The sequence below is a fragment of the Carassius gibelio genome, chromosome B5, assembly GCF_023724105.1.
Source record: "Carassius gibelio isolate Cgi1373 ecotype wild population from Czech Republic chromosome B5, carGib1.2-hapl.c, whole genome shotgun sequence".
Classification (NCBI taxonomy): Eukaryota; Metazoa; Chordata; class Actinopteri; order Cypriniformes; family Cyprinidae; genus Carassius; species Carassius gibelio.
In genome coordinates this window covers 32,019,123-32,039,234 of record NC_068400.1, presented here as the reverse complement: position 1 = coordinate 32,039,234, position 20,112 = coordinate 32,019,123, and the positions used below count along the sequence as shown (strand labels likewise).

The 20,112-nt window shown below is 37.8% G+C and overlaps 1 protein-coding gene and 1 pseudogene across 1 annotated transcript; both read right to left on the bottom strand.

Annotated features, from left to right (window-relative positions):
- Nucleotides 1-1,390: 1,390 nt before the first annotated feature.
- On the bottom strand, nucleotides 1,391-14,793 carry LOC127958190 (transcription initiation factor TFIID subunit 1-like; annotated as a pseudogene).
- Nucleotides 14,794-16,040: 1,247 nt separating this feature from the next.
- On the bottom strand, nucleotides 16,041-18,969 carry LOC127958578 (rho-related GTP-binding protein RhoG-like). The gene is made up of 2 exons (XM_052557472.1): nucleotides 18,622-18,969; nucleotides 16,041-18,322 (listed from the first exon to the last, which is right to left on the bottom strand). Exon 2 carries the CDS (start codon nucleotides 18,297-18,299, stop codon nucleotides 17,724-17,726), a length of 576 nt encoding a protein of 191 aa, XP_052413432.1. The 5' UTR covers nucleotides 18,300-18,322; nucleotides 18,622-18,969; the 3' UTR covers nucleotides 16,041-17,723.
- Nucleotides 18,970-20,112: the final 1,143 nt, after the last annotated feature.

Below are 20,112 nucleotides of genomic sequence, written 5' to 3'. Positions count from 1 at the left end.
GTGATATCTAAATATATATAAAAGAGACCGCCGATCATGTTGATTCAATGGCCATTTAATAATTTAAGTAACATTGACTATGTACCTATAGGGCCGTGCAGGACCTCCCATTTGAGAATCACGCATCCCACTTGATATGAAGCAGAGACAAAGCAATTAAAAATACAAAAACAACATGCAGCAACAGGCAAAATTATATTCACATAAATGTATTAACTAAAAAAGGGGGAGGTGGGGTTTGGGATGATTGTATGCTAATATAAATGGCACAAAAATACTACAAGGCTTCATATAGGACACCAGTAAGGCAGGACACCACAGGTGAAGAGGGTAAAAATGTTAACCAATACATCAGTTAATTAATAAGTGCAATTATTTTGTAAAGCATGTTTTCTGAAATGTAATGTTAAAATATGCAAATTACGTATCATATAAATTTGGCATATTGCTGCATAGATTCCGAAAAGTAATATCTTAACATCTTGTTGATGTATTAGAAACATCTCTTTTAAAGATGTATATCGTAACGGAAATCTACAGATGCAAATAGATAAAGTGTCATTTGGATGTTTTCATGTCACTACTCTTAATTATTTTTATGCCTGAAAATAATAATACTAATAAGATAAAAATCACATACGGGTGGTTGGGGATGGCTGTCATGGGAATATGACCTTGTTGTACAGGTCTCATGTTAGGGGGAGGCCGACCCTTTGAAAGCAAGACAAAAAGCAGAAAAAAAAAGAAAAGAAAGATCACAAAACCATGTGCATTTTAATACTTGGCAGATCACTCAAGAATCTAATATCGATACACCTTATCAGATCCGTCAGGCTTAAAAAAATGTCTTATGCGGTGTTTTGTGAAAGGTATTTCCAGATAGATCCACGTTTCTGATTAAGATTATGGCAACCCTGTGCTGTTGCGATCAATCATTAACTATTTTTACTGTCAAGACACACACATTACGTAGACTCACATTCATATCAGAAGCAAAAGCAATTCCAGGAAACAAATCCTGCTCTTTAGATGCCGTCTTGGGTGTTGTCATTCCTTCACTGAACACAAACACATGCAGAGATAGGAGGAAATACTTGTTAACATAACATTTAATGACTTAATGGGTTTTAAGTCATATTTTTTAATCACACTCATAAAGTCAGGCTATACAAGACACACAAAGATTTGCTTTGAATGCTATTCAGAATCAATGAAGCGACATCATTTAATTACATGAAAAGGACTTCTAGAGTTGTGTTTGTCATTCTCACCCTGTGTGGCTCTTGTTTGATGGCAACATCATCACATAAACAACCACCCCAACCAACACAGCGAGTGTGAGACCAGGCAGAGATGCCACCAGGGCAAAGGTCACTACTGTCCATTTCTGAGAGCAGTCTTCATTAATGTAAAACTCACCTTTTTGACTGTTGCACCTATACAGAGAACAGAGGAAAGGAGTGAAGCTTGTGTTTAAACTACTGTGTAGAGTATCACAGTAAAGTCAACTGTAAAGAGGAGATTACCGACAGAACGGTTTTCCTTTGAAACAGGTACATCTGCTAATTTACTCATTACAGAACCCCTCACCATTCTGACATGGGTCAAAGTCAGCAACATTTTCACAGGCTGAAGAACACACATACAGAATTTACAATTTATCAGTAATGTATCATGATTATTGGCAAAACAGATACTACATAATCATTTCAATATATTTTAACCTTCTTTTGAACACACACTTACTGACTGATGTCTGTCCAGTTGCCTTATCAGTAACAAACAAGATGAAACACACACAGAGTAAGACCTTCATCTTTTAGTTCCCACACAAACACATGAATTCCACCAGTGTCACTTGCATAAAAGGCTCTTTGCACCTAACAGGGGTATTTATGGTGTTACACACACCCAACACCGTGCGAGCTGAAGCATGCGCAAACACTCATCAACACACAGTGAATGTGAAACTCTTGCAGTTTTCAGCAGATATTGCCAGTGTGGACATGTATGCATTTCTGTATTGTATATTTTCATGATGATAACAGTCTTTTCACAACTTGAAACTGCTAAAAACTACCAATGCCAACAGGTAATTTGAGCTGCCAAGGTTTGAGTTCAGTGTTTTCAAATGAATTTTAGAAAAACGGATTATAGGAGCAAGATCAAGACTAGCAGGAGAGTTGATCTAGGTTTACGAGGGACAAAAATCACAATTGTGTACACTTTCAGATATATAAAAAATATATTCCTCACATGACAAAAGTTGTCCAAGTCCCTCAAACAGGATCAATAAATCATATAAAAATAACATGTAAAACACAACCACAAGAGCAGGACGAAATATACAGTTATGTGCAACATCATGATCACCTCCAGGACACAGTTACACACAGAACATATCACAGAAGACAAATAAGCGTGTTAGTTGTCAGAATCCATGTCACTGTCTCCGCCAGCGGATCTGAAATCTTCACTGTCCTCCTCATCATCACTGAGCTGTGCCTGTGTGAGAATGCTAGGACCTCGTCGCCGTTCATCTTCCTCCTCCTCTTCTTCCTCTTCACTTATCCCATACACCTCCTCCCCATCTCGTTCTTCTGTTCTGGGGCTGGACTCATGCCTATGCGTCTGACTGTCCCCATCATCATAGCTGCCGTAGCTGTAACACACAGGAAGTGTAAGTGAAAGAGTTTATACGAAGGCTTTATGAGAAGACATGGCATTTATTTAAAATAGCCACACTGCCTTACTGGCAATGGTACAATGATTTTCATCCAAACAAACCAATACTGGATTCTTCAAACCTTAAGAGAATATGCAGCTATCCCGCACACAGTTCTCAACATTGTAAAGTGTGTCCATGATAAACAAGTTGCTGCTACTTTTTTTAGTGTAGTTGATATTTTTCTATTAGTTACATATTAGTTATCTAAAGAGATGCTGTCAACAGTTTTGTAGTGTTATATTAACTTTATACAGTATTAACAGACTGAGAAAGTCAAGGTAGAAAGACTATAATCAAGCTGAGAGCATGTGAATCAGAAGTCTGTGACCTACTTCAGTCTGAAGTCTAAGATTTTTCTATTTTTTTGAAAGATTATGCTCACCATGGCTACATTTATTTAATCAAAAAACACAGTAAAACTATAATATTGTGAAATATCATTACATTTTCAAATGTAATTTTGTCCATACATGGCAAAGCTGAATTTTCAGCAGCCGTTACTCTAGTCTTTAGAGTCGCATATGATTCTTTAAAAAGGATCACATCTGACTGACCCCAAACTGTCTCACAATGTTCCTGTGGCTCAGTGGGAGAACATTGGATTAGCAGCACAAAAGATTGTGGGTTCGATTCCCAGAAAACATGTTAGGAAAAAAAGAAAAATAATAATGTATAACCTGAATGCACTGTAAGTCGCTTTGGATAAAAGTGTCTGCTAAATGCATTAATGTAAATGTAGATGAGAACACTATGGAAACATGATTAGAAAATAGCTGACTGAGGGCATTATCAAGATGCCCCAAAGAATAACATAAATAATAGTTATTAGGAAGTTCTGTAAATCATGTAATGTAAAAATCACAGCACTTATCTAGGTAAGACAAAAAATATTAGACTCTAGAGTCCTGCAGTAACCTGAAGAATAGTAGCAAATCTGTAACAGTGATATAAGACCATGATCTAGAATTACATCAGCGTTACTTAAAAATCAATATGCTTTTTTTTTTTTTTTGCATATATTCTCACCTGACATTGCTGTCCTCCATGTGTGTTACCCCATTAGGTCCCTCCCCCTCGTAAGACATCATACTCTCTTCCTGCTCTAGTCCAATCCGGGAGCTCTCCTGAAGCCCCAGCTCAGCATCACTGTCACTGCCACTCTCTGACAGTTGGATAGCTTCAGTGGACAGCAGACAGTCAATGTTACACATACAGCTAAAATATTGCACAAATTAGGGGTGCTCCGATCACGATCACATTTCATATAGAGCAGCTGTTACTACACAGAGCCGTTGTTAATAGAGAAGATGCGCCAATAAACGCTGAAAATGAAGTGGATTGGTGCATCTTCTCTATTAACAACGGCTCTGTGTAGTAACAGCTGCTCTATGTGAAATCACGCACCTGATGGAATTAACCGCTGATTAAATAACCGGCTTTACTGACGAGATGCGCATAACGATCGGCTGATCGTGATCGGAGCACCCCTAGCACAAATCCACATATATTTCTGAGTACACACAGACTCACAGGAGAATGGATTATCGCCTTCGTCCTCACTCGCGTCGTCTTCTGCATCTGACATCAGCAGATCCTGGTAGAGCACACTGGCCTGTGCTGGCCGGCTGGAGCTTTCATCGTCCTCCTCATACTCATCATCCCTTTGCATACGCCTATGTGGCCGCATTAGAAGATCATCTTCATCATCCTCCTCATCTTCATCATCTAGGTCACCCTCTTCAGCCTAGAAGTACATACAACACTCAAATCTCTGACAATGAAACATTCGGCTAAACCACAGCCTTTTAACTTTTGCTTTGAGGTAATACTGTGCTATTGCTTAATGCAAATTTTCATTTTGTACACAATAATTAGTTCATTAAAATCAATCTATAATGGGGGAAAGAGGGGACTGAGGTTTCCATGTTAAAGACCCCTGGATTAAGTTTTTTTTTGATTGCCCAAGACTATTATATATATATATTATTATATTATATATACTATATTACCGGAGCAGGTGTTTTAGGTTTGCCATCATAATCTTCCTCAAATCCTTCAATATCCACATCAGACTCCTCCTCACCCATTCGGTCTCTGCCGTGACGTCCCTTTGAAAGGTGTACACAAAAAAGTAGTTAAGAAAACTACACAGAAGGAGGGGACTAATCAGAAAGAACATGCAGCAGAGGATGGACAGATGGAGGGAGGTAATTTATCATCTTTGGATATAATGTTTTTGCACATTAAAACCCTAAAGCTTTTTTTGAACAAAAGAACAGTTGATGGTTGAGACACAGAAACCACTGCATACTGGTCCCTGAAACAATCATTTCATCTACACTCCTTGCAAATGTTACTATGTTGTTTTTTTCTTAGCTGGTTCAATTTCGAAAGAAATTAAAGATTTCGAATTTAGCTCACTAAATAGCAGTTCTAAAATGTTTTTTAAACATCCTCAATAGCCGCTGGAGATGGGTTAGAAAGCAAATCAAGCACCAACACACAGAGACCGTCACAGTACAGGGGTGGGTGACCACAGGAATGGATGGTGGGGTGGAAGGACATATCTAAAGGGGTAAACGAAGGCCAGCCAATAAAATGAATTAAGAGATTAATGGACAGAGGAACAGATGAATGCACAGAGAGGGAGAGAGGAATACCTGCCCCCCTCTTGTCTCAGGGGTGGGAGGGATTAGCGTAGCCTCCACTAACAGACTAGAATCTCCCTGCAAACTCACAGACACACTGTTCTCACACACATCAGGCTGAACGAAAGAAAGAAAGAAAGAAAAACAAAAAGAAGAAAATGAAAATAAAAAGCCCCATTCAGAGAAAGACAAACAGGTTGTCATAAAGGGAGGAAAAGACAGGAACAGTGAGGAAATGTGCATCAAACAGCTCTACAGTACAGAAAGTTTGGATTATGCATGAGAGTAATACAAGCCTTCTGTTCCATTTCTGTCAGAAGCTTGTTTGCTGACATGCTTCATTTCACCTGCTACAAAAACCACTTGCACACAGAGCGCTTGAGACACCTGCGATCACGTCCTCCGTGTAATCTGTACATGTACCTGAGGTGTGTACGGTCCAGGGGTAAAGGGGTCAAAGCTCTCAAGGTCTGCAGCATCCAGAGCAGCTTCTTTAGCAGTAGAGATGTCCTTTTCCAGTTGAGTCAGGTGTTTGTCATACTAACAGACACATACACATTAAACATTTCAAAAACAAGTCAAAGCACATGAAAGAGCTCGCTCACTTGCATACAGACATACCTCTGCTAGAGTCTGCTTACAGACGTTTACAATTTCCAGAGCTGTTTTGGTGTAAGGACTATCAGGTCCTGAAAAAGTAAAAATGTATATAAAAGATGAAACCAAAATTCCTGTTGAGATGAAACCGCATTTTCATAACTAAAAGATTCATGTTTCTCACCATTGTACTTGACACTGTTGGTGTGAATGAGCGCGACATCAAAAAGAAATACCTCTCGGTTCTGATACTTGTGCTTGGAGATGTTCTACACACAAACAGTTCAGAGATTCATAAAAAAAAATCCTGAGTGTGTCCAGATCCATTGGGTTGATGATGACTTTATAATAATCAGGAACAAATTTCTTATTAACAGGATGATGGAATGGCCAGGACTACAGAGAGAAAGATAGATCTATTAACTAATTAAGAATAACCAGTTTACTTCAGTTTTGCTAATTAACAGATTAGCTGGTCCTCTCTAGTGTAAAAACTGCTGAGCAAGATTTGATCTCATAATACTTTAAGTAAAAATTAAAATAGCCCTATATTAGGGCTGGACAATATATCGAACGATATGATCATGTGCATCTCGTAAGTAAAGCTGGTTCTTTACTGACGAGATGCTTATGATCATATCGTTCGATATTTTGTCCAGCCTAACCCTACGTTTCATATTTGGATTAAATAGGTGTTTACTTGTATAAAGTTTTTGGAAAAAAGTTACTGAGCACTTACATCCATGCCCAACTTTGTATTTAAGTGTTAGTATTAAGTATAATTATGTAGTATTTAATTTTACTGCTAAAATGTATATAACTGGCTGGAGTTTGTGAATTGAGGTGCTACTATTACATCATTTTTAATTGTGATAAATGGGTTTGTTATTTGGGCACTTCTTATTTTAAAATGCAAAAAAAATCCAATGAAGAATTGAGAAAACAAAAACAAAAAAACAAATAGGTTAATATTGCTCAAACTGACTTGCAATAAATAACATTGGACAAGCATAAAAAATAGGAAATTAGTCCTCTAATACCTAAATACAAGTAAATATAAAATGTATAAGGCTAGAGCAGGAAATAACATCACTCACGTCAGGTACTGCCATCATCTTCTGTGTGACAATGTTGTCAAGGATGAAAGGAGAAAGCGACCTGATCATCATCATCCAGAAGGGGATTAATGGCTTTTTCCAAACAAACCAAGCGCTCTTCTTTCTGCAAAGAGAGTAATAAAATTAGCCCTTAACCTCTATGCAAATATGTCTGAACCCTAGTAAAAAAAAAAAACATCTACCTCTTTGAGTTTCTCATCACACAGATTCAACATTGCTTGACTGACGAGGGTTAAAGGATGCCTTGCACCTGAAAACACACCAAAACAGATCATGTCTCACCTGAATAAAGGAATAAAGTTTCTCTATGAGTTGCATGTGAAAGTACCATTGTACGTAGCACTGTTTTTGTAGATGAGTTCAACGCTCTCTTTGAAACTCTTCTCGTGAAGGGTACATGCGCTTGCGAACATTTTCATGCAGCGTCTGCAGGTCCATCGGCCGTATGATGATCATGTAATAATCCTTAACTACTTTGCCATTCACAGGAGTGTGAAACGGGTATGTCTAAAAACGAACACCAAATTCCCTAAGTGTCTCATAACATGTGTCCATGTCTAGTATAGAAAGATAGGTGGATGTGCCTTACATTAGGAAGGTCCCTCATGTCATTAATAATGCTCTCCAGCACTGAAGAGAGTGTGACCATGGGGTCTGTCCTTCTACGATGGATGGACTTATGAGGACGCTGAGAGAAAGGCAGAGAGTTCAAATGAACGATGATGGCACACTGAAAAGCTGTCATATGCTTATTACTTATACAGGCTCTATAGGGACCTGTAAATGACTATTGTACAAAGAAACATTTAAAACATACTCTTACATTGAGTTAGTCACAGTGCACTGTTGTCCCCACACGTCTCTTCTTTTTAGGTGGAAGCTGCTGCTTGGGGAACTTCAGAACCAGAGATTTCCTCCGCACTTCATCTGCACTATAAACATAATGATGGATTAGTATTCAGAACAGCGCTACAAATACTAAAACACTGAGTTAAACGAGTGTTATTTCAGTAGTATATACATACTATTGTAGTACTTATTAAAATATTACATTTTAGTTTTCATTTAATTATAGCCATTTATAGCCATACTGCTTTTGTCATTTTTATTAGTTATATATTTAATTAGTAATATAAATATATAACTTTAATTTGTATTTCAGTTTCAATATTTTATTTGAATTAGTGGCCAGGGTAAAATTTGTAATATACTCTTTAAATTATTATTTTTTATTTAATGTTTCTATTTTATTTTGCCTTTATTTCAAATTACCAGAAATTATTTATAATAGTTTTAGCTAACCATAACACTATTCACGGGCTCATTTTAAAAACTAGTAAAGGTTAAAGATGGTTAATAGAACAATGATATAAATTGCATGTACACTTTTAATTAAACTGTATTAATTTTAACCTCTTGTTGATGTCTTGGCTTTGATTTAAAAAATAAAGTTTACAAACATGTTATGCATCAAGTACCATGTTTGTTTTACCTCTCAATGAGCTGCTTTCCAAGCACAATCTTGGTTCCTTCCACTTTAATGAGTTCTTCATTGTCATTGGGGATCACAGTCTTCTCGAGCTCCTCTTCCTGCTCTTCTGTCATTGCCACTGGATTAGAGGGCGGGCATTGGTTTGGTAGTACAATGGGCAAAACTTATTGGTCCTCATGTGGCCAGTAGCACCACAAGCTCCAGATTTCAGCTGTGGACACCAAACATTAGTTCATTCAAACATTAGAATAAGTCTGCACAGGAAAATATCATGTTGTGGCGAGTGGGGCGGGGCCGAGGGACGTGGGAACAAGGAGTGAGGCCGGCGGAATGATTGGGAAATCAGCGACACCTGCGCCCCACCGCCGGTCTCGAGTCCCACGTAGGAGATGGAAGGATATAAAACTGGAGCGACGATAGTGAAGTACGAGAGAGGACCAGGCCTGGGCTATATTTTATGTTTTGCTTTATATTTATGCGCATCAGTCGTCCGTGAGGGGCTGGTGCGCTGTTTTGTGTTTATTTTGGATTATTAAAGTTTCGTTTTGATTGTGCGCCGGTTCCCGCCTCCTTCTTCCGGATGAATATGGAGAGTTTATTATTACACATGTGCTCATTTCACATTTCATTCACAGCAAGACGCTTTCAAAAGGCAAGGATCAGTGATTAGTAGAAGTGCATTTCTAATATTGTATCTTCAGGTCTGGTCGTTCTTTGGCCTTGTTTGTCTTTTTCTCAGGCGGACCTTTAAATCTGTCTTTCTCCTGGTTTCGTTTGAGACGCCGCAGCTGCTCCTGAATTCTTCGCCGTTCCTTTCTTATCTCCTCCCTTTGCTGCTCATCGAAGAGTGCAAACTTGTGACTGCAGACACATTCAGGGAGACACACAGACATTATTATTTATTATTATCTGCATTTAATTTTTTATATAAAACAGGGCTCAGTAATACATTAGTTATTGGCGTGTATTAATATTGACTATTACACTTATGGTATCACAATAACTCTAGACAAATAGACACTCACATGAACTCATCATCCTTAGTCATGCGTATACGCAAGTAAGCATCAATAACAGCAGGTTTGCGTACGGTCTCACAGCGCACATACTCATCACAGAAGGTGCGATAAATTCTAAGCCTTCGTCCTGAAGCTGAAGAGTTCAGGCTGGTGACGGAGAAAGCGTCATCATCTTTATGAGAGCTGGTGGAAAGGGCACTTGCTACAATGCACAAACAGACGTTGAGTTGTTAAATAAAGAGACAGAAAAAAATAGGTACTGACAAGTTTAATTTCACTAACACACAAACATGTACAGCCTTTGCGTAATATTGTGACATTAATCAGAATTGTCATATTCATTTCTTGTAACCATTTTGATAAGCTAATTGTTTGACTGTGCAGAATGATCAGCAGAGAACTCTGCTCATTTCTCTCAGGTTCTCACTTAAGCCCCTGCTGTTTGGGATAGTAGAACTCATCATTGGAGAGATTCCAAGGATCTTTAATCTCTGGTTGGGACATATTCTAGATATGAATAAGAAAGAGCCACACATGACAAACATCATCCACTTTCCAAATACTTGCTTTTTTTTTCACTCCGCATCTTTTCCTTATTTTCCACTTACCTGATGAGGTTCATCTTTGATGACACCAGTCTTTCCCAGCAGAATGCGACTTTTTTTCAGTGCCGTCTCTTTCTTGTTTTCTTTGGAGGGTGAATGAGAAGCTCTCTCTTCTTTTTCATCTGGAATCTCTGGAAACACAGATCAAAGTCAAATGTTAGGTTCCATGTACAGTTCTTTTCTAAAATATTTTCTGTAACAGAACCATGAGGTTCTGTTAATGGCCCTTAATCTAAAACTAACCTTTAATTAAATCACTGATTCTCAACCAGGGGACCTCAAGATGACTTAAAAGAATAGTTCAGCCAATACTCAGTAGTTCAGTCAGTAGTATTTTTTTCTTTCCTTGAAGAACCAAGATATCCACGCTCTTGGAAAACCTGGATATATGAGGTAGCCTAATTTTTTAAATGTGATTTTTGTAAGTTAATTACATTTCTAAAACATACATACATTATATATATATATATATATATATATATATATATATATATATATATATATATATATGTATGATACAAATTGTGAGTAAAAAATATTTTATATATATGGAGGCCTTGGACACAAAAAGGTTCCGTACCACTGCTGTAAAGACAGAACTGAAATAGATATAAAATGTTATATAATACCAAGTATGATGTTTTTGTCATTGGGGTCAAGGGTGAGAATGCTCTGGTCATCCCAGATTATGTTGTCTTCCCATCGGCCATAAACAAGATCCTCGTTATCAATCAGAAATATGGAGAACCATGGGGTGTCATCCTCATGAGCAGCTGTTAGAAGATATAAATTCAGTTTTATTCTTTGCCCCAAAGAGTGGATATTAACCTCACAGCATCTACCAAACTTTAAACATGACCCACGGAACAAACAGAGGACAGTACCTTGATGATCATGATTATGTTTTGTCCCTCTTAGAGCCTGATATTGATGGAGTTTTTGCCAAAGGTGGTGGGGTTGGGGGAACCAACAGAGTATTACTGCGACTTAGACCTGGAAAACATGCATACATTCATTCCACAGATCAGTGAGGGCATTGTCTATGAATGTGTGTTTTTTATATCATGCACTGTCAGTGTGACCTTCTCTGTTCGTTTGTTTCATTATGGCTGTTATCTCACCCTGCTGAGCATTGTAAGCATTGGCATTACGGGTCATGCTAGTAGGCAGCCACCCAGCCAGACTAGCACGCTGACTTTTAGTGCCTTTATGTTTCACATCCTCTCCATTCCAGATGATATCTTCCTCCCACTGCAGCTGGGTCACCATTAAAAACAACTCATCCTGCATCAGAGATGCCTCATCCTCCTGCTAACACACACAGACAGAAACACACATACGATTAATTTAGTTGTGTAACTATTACAGTTTAATGTGCCTGTAATTTCACTGTGAATTAAAGTGTTAGTTCACCCAAAAAAAAAATTTGCCCATGTTTTACTCAACCTCAAGGCATCCTAGGTGTATATGACTTTCTTCTTTCATTAGAATCCAGTCAGAGTTATATTAAAAAAATTGTCCTTTCTCTGCCAAGCTTTAGAATGGGAGTAGGTGGGTGTTTTTGTTGAAAAGTCCAAAAGAAGTCAAATAAAGCGTGCGCATCTATAATAAAACGTGCCTCACACAGCTCTAGGGGGTAACAAAGATCTCTCTATTGTACCGAATTGATGCATTTTTCTAAGAAAAATATCCCTATTTACAACGTTATAAACACTTTTCTCTTACTTCCACTAACTGCCATATGTGCAAGCCGTTCTGAGCGGATCACATTGGACGCATGCATCGCGCACGCGTCGTGGAATATGCTAGTCTCACAAGTTTGTTTGCAGGAGCATAGTTTCCTTATTTAAGCAAAGGAAAAACTGAAAAAAAGAATTATTCACAAATCGTAATCCAAGTTGTAAGTGGCGTTTTGTTTTGCTGTCTCTCCCCCGTGCTCGTCTCTCATCACTAATGCACTGCGCATACGTAACTATGTCATCCGCTGGAATGGCTTCAGCATATGACAGTTAGCAGAAGTGAGAGAAAAGTGCTTATAACATTTTAAATATGGAAATATGGATTTTTTTCTTACAAAAATGCATTGATTCGCTACAGGAGGTCTTTATTCATCCCCGAATTCATGTGAGGCATGTTTTATTATTGATACGCTTTATTTTACTGCTTTTGGACTGTTGAAAAAAAAAAAAAAAACCCGCCTACATCCATTCTAAGACTTGGAAGAGCAAGAACAATTTTTTTATATAACTCTGATTGGATTCATCTGAAAGAAGAAAGTCATATACACCTAGGATGCCTTGAGGGTGAGTAATATATTGGCTAATTAAAATTTTTGGGTGAACCAAGCCTTTAAAATCTATTTGAAACATCCTTACTTTGGAAGCAAGCTATTTTTGTAAACTTGAGTTAATTTATTAATAGTTATTAATAGTAAATCAAAGCATAAAATGGTAATTTTATGCTACAAACCAGTGTGTTTAAGATTATGATAACAAATTAAAACAACACGATAACAATACCAGTACATTCAACATATAACAATACATTCGATTGATGTATTGCTCTTATCTGTATGATCAAAACTGAAAGTGTAATTTAAGTTATTTTCGGGGTTATCAGAAGAAAATGACTACTAACACTTATTTGCCTAAATCGACTCCAGAGGGTTAAGTTACAAATGGCTGTATTGCTCTTATAATAAAATTAGGCAGACAGACTTCAACTAGTGTTATCTTTATATTACTACTGAAATGTATATTATTTAAAATTAGCTTATCTTTTTAGATTTTATTTTATTTTTTGAATACTTCTATTTAGCTTTAATTTATTTAAATTTAATAAGTTAAATTTTTTTCCCAGTTACTTTCCAAGGCTATGTTTCTAGTTTTCATTTTAGTTTTCAATCTCATATTTCTATTTTATTTCAGCTTTGTTTTAAGTCATGAAAACCACATTTAACAGATTTTGTTTTATCCACCAAAAAGAGTACTGACCTCAGCATGTGCTTCTTGGGGTGGTTCCTGTTCACTGACTGGTTCATCAGCTGGAGGGTTTGCAGTTTTAGCTGCTGTATCTGTAGTGTCTTGTTTTTGGTCATCTCGGGAGTTTAAACCCATAATGGAAGCCACTGCCATCCTCTGGGATGCCAAGCATGTCGTACCAAAGCTGTGCTGGCCCATAACGCCACTCAGCCACCTTTGGCCTTACCTCAGACACCTTATCACCTTCACCAGACACTTGCAGGAACTTCGACTCAACCGGAGCCATCATGGTGATCTCCAGCGAGACAAGTACAGTGTCTTCTTTCTGATGCTATCATAATATAGGCCTATTTTCTGAAGCAGCCAAGTTGACATTAAATGCTGCATATGTCTGGTTTACCTCATCATCAGACAAACACTGCTCAGGAGGTGGAGGTGGTGCATACTCATAGTCCCATCCTGACTTTTTCTTAGCCCTGGTTCAGATGGCTGTGATTCATTGTCACCTGTAGCCATGTCTGACTGTAGCTCTCTCTGCTTACGTTTGTGTTTCCTGCGAGCACTTCGCCATACTGATGGCATGTTCTTACCAGGACCAAACAACCGCAAGAACCGCAACACCTGATAGAACCGAAACATTAACACCCACCATGAAACACTGCAATTAAACTAATAGCGGACAAACTAACTTTGAAACTAATTATTTCTAAGAGATAGTGTGTAACATTCACCCTTCCAGGTCTGAACTCAGGGAACAGCTCTGTGACTCCAGGCAGGGCTTTAGCAGCATCTTTCTGCATGATGCCCGCAAGAGGGAGGGTAAGACACCCTGCCTGTTCTCCTGACCCTGAATCCTGAGACGGTCGATCACTCTCACTCTCGCTGTCAGATGAACTGCTGAAATCAACCTTATCACCAACCGATGATGGAGCGATGATGGAAGGTAGGATAATGCCATCACCTTCTTCTGTCACTAAAAATTATTAAAAAAAAATAAATAAAAAAAATTTATTTATATATATATATATATATATATATATATATATATATATATATATATATATGAAGAACAGCACACACAAAATTCCTTATCAATCACAAGTCTTATTTACCACCGCTGTTCTGAGTGGCCGTGTCTTCTTTCTTGACGGGATGGCTGATTAGGGGGAGGGGGAGGCGGCATGAGTTTGGCATCAACATCTTCACAATCAGCATCGTAATCTTCCTCTTCATCTGCACACAAAAATACACACATCAGCAATAAAGTTGTGCATATACTTCAATGTGTTCGGCATCAGATGCATCTGTTTGTACCTTTTTTCCGTGATGGCTGCAGGTTGCCCATGGCCTGTCTGTATTTGCGGGTTTCATCTTTTGCAACTTCACTGATATCACAGTAATCAACTGAATCTTCTGTGCTCCTTGCCCATCCTACATTCACACACACAAATAGTTCACAAAGTTAGGTTATTTTATCACTAAATGCACATATCTGACACATGGAGAAGTGTTGTCAAAAGTACCGGCCGCGATACATGGAGTGCTAACATGGAGTGTTTTTCAAATTACAGAAACACAGACAGACCCTCTGCATCAGTGTTGCTCTGATCTTGTTCTTGCTCAGCATATATTCATTATTCCTTCTTAGTCTCTCTCCACTAAAGGCATTCAGTGCAAAAAGTCTGTGGTTTCACTGGAAGATTGAGTTATGACATTTTGATTAACAATTAAAATAAAAAAGGTAAAAATTAAATGTGTGCATGAGTGAATCATTCACAATTAAGATATTTACAAATACATATAGCAAATTTCCATTTCATAATTTTATTTTATTGAATTACTGCGTCAAGATCAGTGATTTATTCTCTTACCATATCCAGCACACTGTCATCTTCCAGCTGTCCATTCTCATTTATGTTTCCAAAAAGAAACCCTGTTAGGTGAAAGGGCCGGTCCTGGTCTTCATCACTGTCCGAGTCTGACATTCTACGCACACAAAAACAATATATCATTCATCAGCTCACCAAACCTTCATGGATATTATAATCCTGGCACAATCAGTTATGAAAGTCATTTAGTAGTCACCTTTTTTTTTTTTTTACTCTACGTTACCTTGCAGCTCCCTTTGGCAGTCAAACCTGCAATCTTTCAGATTTGAGTTTTTGCCTAATATAAAACTTTCTGAGTATAAAGCAAATTCATTTCTGAAAAGTGCATCACTGCTGCACAGTTTATTCATAAAGTACTGCAGTAACGTTTTTACGTAATCTACTGATAACAACACAAGTACTTTAAGTTATAGAAAAAGAGAAAGAGGTGGTGTTCCTATTTTAACTGTCTCACACTCCCACATTTTATTTTTTATTTTTTTAGTTTAGTTTATTTCAGGCAGACAACTTAGGTTCAACACGATTGAGCTAATGTCATCTAATTTCAAGACATTATTATAATTATGTTATTTGAGAGCACGCACTCTGCTGCTGTTATCTCGAAGGCCTCTGGAACCTTGGGCTCGATTGAGAATCTGACCGAATGAGGCACTCCATGACTATAATACATGAAGCTATAAACTGTGTAGTAATAAATTACTAATTAACTACTTAACACATTTGTCTGATATCTAAAATGTTTTAATGTTTAATTAACATTTATATGATCATAAGTTATTGATTAATAATCAAAACGGTAGCATTCTAAATATTAATTTGGACCTTATTAAAACCATTTTATAACTTTACTTAGATGTCTTTTAATGCCATTTTGTACAAATTCGGGATTCATTCTTTTATTACACATATACCAACTAACCACATTTTTTTCAATGAATAATAGTATAGTTAACTTCCAACTGGTAAATGAAAATATAAATGATTTCCATCTTTATTAATAATCATTAATGCAAATACAAATAGCCTTTTTGTTTAATCTCACAAAGGGTCAATTGAATCAGTTATGGCTTGAGAGACCAAACACTTAAATGTTACATCATCCATGAACATGAAATGAACTCTGTGCCAACCAACCCCTACTTACTTGTAAAAGACACCCTGTCCAAAAACAAATGTTAAGCATTCAGACCTAAACATTAGATAATTACGCTAAGAACAATGCCTCAACACAAATCACACATAAACAGATGACGGTTCTGTTTATCTGTGAAAGCATTGTAAAGAATGTCAGAGATGCAGCTGTTGTTTCTTACTCCCACTTGTTCTTTCTAATTCTCTCTTTCTCTCTGCATTTATGTTTGTGTCATGAACAAATCTGAGGTCAAAGAACAGGAGTCAACCATTCTTTTACTTTAAAACTGGTTTATTTTCTCATGCAAGTGGAGGTATATTCTTAAAATATTGAGTTTCAAGAAATAAAAACAGCTTTAATTAAAAAGAGCCAACGACGTAGTGTTATGTCCTAAAAACAAAATTGAGAAAAAAAAATGCTGATGTTTATCATATAAAAAGTAGACATTCAATATATAATTTGTAAATGTGGACACAAATTAAGCCTAAAACTGAATATTTGTGCACATTAACTGGTCTGGATGTTTCATTGTAACGGAGATGAAAGACAGAGTGTTTATGTCCTCCGTCAGTTCTTATTAGGGCACTTCATTGGAGTGTTTCAACATTCATGGTAAAATACAAATAATACAAAATATTAGTGGCACTTCAGTTTCAAAAACAGGGTTGTAAATTGTGATGACTCAGGCACGGTGGGCCAAATACAAAGATCTTAATTTCTACTTTGAGTGTTATAAAACAGCACTATATCCCTTCATGTACAGCTCTAATAGAAGGCAGGTGAGCTACAACAGCTCTCTGTAAACTTTCAACAGTCCTTTCCAGCAATAAATGTCACATGGCACCCTAAGTAGCACCTTAGATGAAATGAGCAGAGAGGAAGGAGTTTATGAGATGTCAGAGAAGGGGCCAAGCACTAAAGGCACACTGGGATTCCACAGCGCTTCCTGATTTAAAAGTCGATCAACTCTACAATGGTAACAATACAAGAAAAATGGCATGCTGTGGTAAGTGTAGGTCATCAAGTCTTAGCGTCTCACATTAAAATCCCACAGATATCAGATGGATCGTGAGCCCTGATAATTGTGTTACTGATGCGCTAAGACAGCACCTTCAAAAGACATCCAGTCCTGAATTTAGACTGAATTTACACTTTGGTGCATGAAATATCCTCTGAGTGATTCCTAAAAAACATGCTGGAGTTTTAAGGCCTCATAAGAAGACAGTTGTCAATGTCTGTTAGTCCTTCAGACAAATCCACTCTACTGCCTCAGTCTGCCTGACTTTAGATTACAACACCCTATTTCTGTCTTGGACATGTATGGAAATTTGAAACACAAATACACAAAAACACAGTCTGAGTCTTCCTCATTAACAGTCTGTGCACCTATTGCTAACTGTAGTGTAGAGATATGAACAAAGTGACAGCAACACACATTTGCAGAGACGATCACATGCCTAACTGATATTCCACCCTTCATAAAATCTCTCTCACGCGCACACACCCTCACGTAGTTATAACAGCACACATTTCTTGCTGTGCTTCTTGGCATTGGGGTAAAGAACGGCCCTGACTGCTTCGTTGAAGACCTCTCTGACCCCCTCCTGCAGAAGGGCCGAGCACTCCAGATACTGCACAGCACCAATGCTGCGGGCCAATGCGCCGCCCTGCTGCGGAGTGGTTGGACTCATCCCCTGCTCTTTCAGCTTCTCCAGAGTCTCCTTGTCCCCTCGCAGGTCTCTCTTAGTGCCTACCAGCAACACAGGCACACCAGGACAGTGGTGGCACACCTCCGGGTGCCATTTATGCCGGACATTGGCGTGAGAGGAAGGGCTGGCCACAGAAAAACAGATGATGAAGACATGCGTCTGCGGGTAAGACAGGGTTCGCAGGCGGTCGTACTCCTCCTGACCAGCTGTGTCCCACAGGTTGAGGCTGACGGCACGGCCGTCCACACAGGTCTGAGTGCTGTAGTTGTCAAAAACCGTAGGAATGTACTCGTCTGGGAAGGCATTAGTAGTGTAGGAGATTAACAGACAGGTCTTTCCCACTGCACCGTCACCAACAACAACACACTTTATGGTCTGCATTTTGTTGCCTGTCACAGGGATCCCTGAAAGAGAGAGAGATTTCATAACTCACTTTACATGTAACGTTACCAAACAGAAAAACAGCAGTCAGGGCATCTAGACAACAGGGAAATCGGCAGTTTGTGCGTGTAATTCGAATACATATGAGTTATTTTTACATATGAGACCTCTGCAAGCAACAAATACCCAAAACCAAAGTAATAAATCTGCACAGCTAGTACGTTAGCAGCTGATCCGCTGAATAAAACCGGCAATTATGGGATTTAGTAAGGCAGCACCACATCACTGTTGCTCAAAGTGTATTTTTTAAAGTAAAACTCACTGTGTTTGGATGGTCTGGAGAGCTGGATGAGTGTTTCCTTTGAGCTGCTCAAGTTTCCATCATCGCAGCGGCAGAGGCGCTTTGCTAACCGACTAGCGGATGAGCCTCACATTAATCAGTTATTAAACATGGACCAACAACTCCCGTAGGTCTGCAACTATGTGTAACAACCGTACAAAACCTGTACACACGTACAAAGTCTCGAAATACTTTTAAATGAACATCTTTCGATATAATAAAAACATTATTCAATGTGTTTCGCAGTCCTTTTCTCTCACTGGCTCATTCTTCAACTTACGGGTAACGGAGACGACAGTGGGGAACACGCCCATGTCGCAAAGGCTTGTGGGAAATTGAGTGTAGCTTCAGAGTAAAAACTACAAAGGTTCGTGTTTACGTTTATGTAGTCATAAAATACCATAATATTAATATAAACACAGGTATGATTGACGATTCATGTATTACCTTTATATCGGTTTAACACAACAATGAGCATGTATTCTATATTTCCTTTTACATTTTATCCTCATATGCTACGGAGCCCCGCACATGACATGCAGGAAAAAAAATAGTAGGCTAAATCGTAGGCCTACATTAAATTTTCTTTAATGTCATGTGCGGGGCTCCGTAATATGCAGGTTTCATTTGTAATCAAAACAAATGTGAATCAACTGTGAATTAAAACAATGTGAATTTCAGTTCTTTTATTTAGGGATCCCACTTGGCCCACGCAAAGACCTGTGGGAAATGTAGTGTAGTTTCGGAGTAAAAATGAAAATATTTGCGACGTATACTGACGTATGCAGTGAATCAACTCAACCACAATTTAAAAAAATAATGTATAAAGGTATTACATCACGAATAACGTGTAATGTTGTTCAGTTCAGGTGAGCAGACTGATAGGACTCACGTCAGAGTTATTAAATTTTACTCAAAAATACATATCGTTTTGTATTTTATATAAATGTTATACTTAAGTCAAGACAATTACAAACAATTACTTAATAAATGATAAAAGTAAAAAATTAGATTTTTTATTTTGATGTAGCATGTGCCTTATAGGTGAGTAAAAGGTGTTTACCTGCTCTCTCACCTATAAGCTGCTGCTCTGTTTCAGAATGTGGACTTTACCTCGTCCTATCCTTTCCTCCTTTTCATCTCTCATTAGGAACTATCCAAACTGCCATAAATTCCCACATTATGCCTATTTACAGCATTTTACTGTCCCATAAGCCACACAATTATTTTACTTAAACTATTTCATGAAACTGCTAAGCAGTTAAGCATAATATATATATTAAAGTTGTTGATCTTTAATGACTATGTCTGCTATAGGTATTTAAAATAATTATATTTTATAAATTTTAGAAAATAAGTAAATCATATTTTTAATATCACTTCCCTAGAGTGAACCGAAGAAGACGTCATGCTCCATTACGTAAGAATATACACGGCGTGGCTACAATGAATAAAAATGACTACAACATTAGC